Source organism: Symphalangus syndactylus, chromosome 20, assembly GCF_028878055.3.
Source record: "Symphalangus syndactylus isolate Jambi chromosome 20, NHGRI_mSymSyn1-v2.1_pri, whole genome shotgun sequence".
In the NCBI taxonomy this organism is placed as follows: Eukaryota; Metazoa; Chordata; class Mammalia; order Primates; family Hylobatidae; genus Symphalangus; species Symphalangus syndactylus.
In genome coordinates this window covers 41,747,336-41,752,233 of record NC_072442.2, presented here as the reverse complement: position 1 = coordinate 41,752,233, position 4,898 = coordinate 41,747,336, and the positions used below count along the sequence as shown (strand labels likewise).

The window sequence follows — 4,898 nt, the reverse complement described above, 5'->3', positions numbered from 1 at the left end:
TGTCAATCTGAAAAATAACTAATTGTTTTTACTTTCACTGAGCTTGAGCTCTTTCTATATTCAGCACATCATGCAAGACACAGTAGTGGGGGTAGATAGATTCTTAAAAGTATTATACATATGTTACACAGTGTTAGGGAGACTGGGTGAAGTACAGACAGCCTCTCCTGGGACTGTTTGTTACAGCTGTGTATAAATCTACAATTATCTCAAATTTCTTTTTTAAAAAGTGAAAACACACACCTGCATTATGTTAACAGACAGTTAGAGGCATTTAAAAAAAACAATGAGTTATGGAATAAAAATGGGACTATGTCTTCCAGAATCTAATAGATTAGCTGGAGAGACATGACACAAAATATAGGAGAACAAAATATCAACTTAAGAAACTGACCTATCAGTAACACCAAGTATAAAAATTTAAGGTTATAGAACATGACCCAAAATTCGAAACATCCAGGGAAACCCATTTCAATAGTGTAGAGGTCACCAAGGACACATGCAGGCATTGCTGTCCCTTTGCTTATTGCTTAATAATGACCCACAGACTAGGAATGCCACACTGAGCAGATGGGCTTTCTTTGCTGTTAGTCACTAGAGGAAATGCATAACTGGAAGTGTGACTGACCAAATCCCATTTTGGTAGAGGATACCTGAAGCGAGAGTGAGAAATGCAATTCCAAATGCAGGGAATCACATGAACAGCCCTCTGTGGAGGAAGAGGAAGACAATGTGGTCTAGAAGATGCTACCAAGGTGTGAATCATGAGAGAAGGCAGACGTGATAGATCTTATTACATCCGGACAAGAAAATTTTGTTTTCAACAAGTTTAAGCCATTAAATGGGCAAACATTATTGTGAAATCTGATAATCACTTAGTTATTAAGTAAACAAAAACAAGGAAAATGCAGTAACAACAGGACAGCTGGGCAGTATATAAGAGGCTGTGGCCCAAGGACACTTCCAAACTTGAGAACCTCATTCTTCTAGAAATCCACCCAGAACCTCCACCCTCTGACACCATGGTCAGCTCCTGTTGTGGCTCTGTCAGCTCTGAGCAGAGCTGTGGCCTGGAGAACTGCTGCTGTCCCAGCTGCTGTGAGACCACCTGCTGCAGGACCACCTGCTGCCGCCCCAGCTGCTGTGTGTCCAGCTGCTGCAGACCCCAGTGCTGCCAGTCTGTGTGCTGCCAGCCCACCTGCTGCCGCCCTAGCTGCTGCATCTCCAGCTGCTGCCGCCCCTCTTGCTGTGAATCCAGCTGCTGCCGCCCCAGCTGCTGTGTGTCCAGCTGTTGCAGACCCCAGTGTTGCCAGTCTGTGTGCTGTCAGCCCACCTGCTGCCGCCCCAGCTGCTGCCAGACCACCTGCTACAGGACCACCTGCTGCCGCCCCAGCTGCTGTGTGTCCAGCTGCTGCAGACCCCAGTGCTGCCAGTCTGTGTGCTGCCAGCCCACCTGCTGCCGCCCCAGCTGCTGCATCTCCAGCAGCTGCTGCCCCTCCAGGAGCTGCTGCCCCTCTTGCTGTGAATCCAGCTGCTGCCGCCCCTGCTGCTGCCTGCGTCCAGTCTGTGGCCGAGTCTCCTGCCACACCACTTGCTATCGCCCAACCTGTGTCATCTCCACCTGCCCCCGCCCCTTGTGCTGTGCCTCCTCTTGCTGCTAATCTCTCCTTATATTTGTCATACTATGAATGTCTTCATTAGTCATATAAAATTCACTGTAGCCAGCCAGTCACTGGAAAAATGAACACTTCCCTGCCAGTTTGTCTCATGTGGCATTCAGAGTGGACATTCAGCTCTTCTAGGAAATGACAGACATAAACACATTCATTAAAATATGTTATGCCAGGCCCCAATGCAGTTATTTTTAGATGAGCAGTGTCTTATTCGAAGGGGACACTAACTGTGATGATCTCATATAATATTGTTTTCATGTATTAATAAACAGCCACTTCCCTAATATTGAAATCTTCTGATTTGTTAGTGATTTCATTGTGCCTCTGTGTGTGTGTGTGTGTGTGTGTGTGTGTGTCTTTACCTGTCAGTTCACATCGAGGGCCATCTCTCTTCAAATGCAGGAGAGCATGTTTAAGAGCCTGGGCTCTTGATTCATGTTACCTGTATTGGAGTCACGACTCCCTTAGGTATTTGTTGTATGGCATGGGTCAAGTTTTTTAATCTCCTCAGGCCTCAGTTTTCTTTCTCTGTGAATAGAGATAATGCATTACATTCTTTAAATGTTCAGAGACATAACCCATGTAATATACTCACCACAGGGCCTGGTACATAATGCAGTATAGACTCTTAATGGATACAGTTTCTGGCCGAGCGTGGTGGCTCACATCTGCAATCCTAGCACTTTGGGAGGCTGAGTGGGTGGATCACTTGAGGCCAGGAATTCGAGACCAGTGTGGGCAACATGGTGAAATCCCTTCTCTACTGAAAGTACAAAAATTGGTTGGGTGTCATGGTGCACACCTGTAGTCCCAGCTACTTGGGAGGCTGAAGCAGGTGAATCACCTGAACCCAGGAGGAGGAGGTTGCAGTGAGCCGAGATCATGTCACTGCACTCCAGCCTGGATGACAGAGCAACTCTGTCTCAATAAATAAAGAAATAAATACAATTTCTGCTGTTACTATGATTGAAACACTACCCTGGGCTAGAATAATAGCTTAGCATAATGTTCTTTTTGACAGAACAGCAAGAAAATTTGTATCATTGTTGCACTGTCTTCTACAACTCAAAATTAAGTTTTGGTATATGCCTCAAATGTCCCTTAAAAACTCCAGCAAGTTGAACATCATGAAGTCATCTACATTTTGTCTGACTGTATTTGTACTTCCAGTATGTTCCATTATTGGTTGTGGAAATTTTGAGTGTTCTCCCTAGCTCAAGTACTTTCCTTTCTCCCTCACTCCTTCCTTCCTTCCTTCCTTTTTTCCTCTCTTAACATAAAATGATCTTTCAGAATACAAAGTGTACCTTCTAAGTCAAGATTTCGGGAACTTTATGACATCCATGGCAGCTTTCTCATAAAAGTTTTACATCTTTTAATTAATAGATGCTCAAAGTCTTAGTATTTCCAGATTGAAACTCCTTTATAATTTTAGCCCATAATGTTACTGAGGTTTTTTCATTTTCTGGATGGTTTTACTCCTTTGTTTTGGGCTTTAATCACCTTGCTTTGTCCTAAGAGAACATGGGTGGGACTTTTCCTTGAGACTCAGTTTTCTCATCACCAAAACTCAAATAAGTGTTATTCTATGTAGATGAAAAATGTGTCACAATATGTGCAATGTATCTTATTTATATAAATATAAGTGTTTATATTTTGGCTAATAATCCAAAGTATATTAAAACTGCTTTAAATCCAAAATTTCTACAAATCAGAATTTTATTTATTGGCTGTGTTATATTTCCAAAGACATGTAACTAAGAGCCAATTAGTAATTCTGAAATGTAAAAATAAAGAAGTTTTAAGTTGTCAAGAGACTACATGAATAGAAGTTAACATTACGTGGGCGTCACTCCAGCCTAAGTTAGGCGTTATGGTCTTAGCATATCATAAAAATGCCTTGCAGACACTTTCAGCTTCAGCCTTTTCCATTCACTCTAAATTATTCTACAGAGTACAGACTTGTCATTTCATACATCAGAATTAACAAACCTTTTATCTTCTCATATGTTCTTCTTTGACAACTGCTCATTACAAGATGCAGGCTTTGGTTTTAACATTAGGCTTTATTAGCTAGAGTGAAATCAAAGACTATAGGTTTTATATGGTCTTTTCAGTATTAAAGTATATGAGGCTTGTAATTTCCTGTGTCCACAAGAACTGGGCCACAGCAGGAATGAGATGACACAGTGTATCTGTGTAATAATGAGACTATTTGCAAAGGTGTAGCTAGAGTTCAGGGAAAGCAACAAGGGAAAGCTCAGTACCTAGGGCTCACAATAACAAGGAGCAGGTACCCCGGGTCTGAAGGCTTATGCAATAATTTGGGTGAAATGTCCCAAGGGTGGCATGTGAAACTTCTTAGGATAAGTATGCACAGACACTCAAGTACAGTCATTGGCCTTGGAGAGAGTTATGGTGCTCTGAAGGGTCCAAAGATGATATGGAAGGCATTGTGGTGAAACCCAAGGTAGATATAAATTTATGAATGGGAAAGTGTGACTGCAGTTATTATTCTGTGGTCACATCAGCTTTATCTAAATGTATAGTAGAGATGGATTTTAAGTGAATGAAACATGGACTTAGTTGATGTTTCATTCACTTCAAAGTCTCTCAGTATTATTTGCCCATGCTAAATATATACCTTTGGAATTGTTCAAGCCTTTCTAGTTAGTAAAACTAAGCAAGATAGAACTCCAGAAGGGCAACAAGAGATGCCTATTTTGATTAAAGAAGTAACTGAAATAAGAGTTTTAATTCCCATGAACTCCCTTATAACAGTCCCATCTGGCCAGTAAGTAAGGAAGAGGTTAATCAACAGGCTCGGTGATTAAACAAGTTGGTTCCAACAATTGTTTCAGCTGCACCACCTAAGTCAGAATTTTACAGGAAACTCAACAAACCTAGTAAGACTCATATGCCACTGCAGACTCAGCTAGTGTATTCTTTTCAATGCCAGTTTCAGAGGCCAGACAGGTGCAATTCACATTTTCATGGCAAGGAATCCAGTATACATATACCATTTTGCCACACAGATATATGAGTTCACTAGCATATTGCCATAACCTGTTAAGGCAGGCTTGAACTTGATAACCATTAAAAGAATGTTAATACTATACATTGATGACTGTGATACTAGCGCATGAAAAATCATTAGCGAATTGAAAATCAAGTCCAGAAATGACTAACGTACATAAAAGAATTTATTATATGAAAAGGTGGCAC

At 41.5% G+C, this 4,898-nt stretch overlaps 1 protein-coding gene across 3 annotated transcripts; it reads left to right on the top strand.

Annotated features, from left to right (window-relative positions):
- The first annotated feature begins 1,022 nt into the window (after positions 1–1,022).
- LOC129469710 (keratin-associated protein 4-12) lies at positions 1,023–1,661 on the top strand. 3 transcript variants are annotated; one of them, XM_055256564.1, is made up of 2 exons: positions 1,023–1,312; positions 1,373–1,661. In XM_055256564.1, the coding sequence occupies exons 1-2, from the start codon at positions 1,023–1,025 to the stop codon at positions 1,659–1,661; spliced, it is 579 nt and encodes a 192-aa protein (XP_055112539.1). The 3 variants fall into 3 exon arrangements, with proteins under 3 accessions (XP_055112539.1, XP_063485912.1, XP_055112538.1); XM_063629842.1 differs by having other exon boundaries at positions 1,023–1,344; positions 1,528–1,661; XM_055256563.1 differs by having other exon boundaries at positions 1,023–1,661.
- The last annotated feature ends 3,237 nt before the right edge of the window (positions 1,662–4,898 follow it).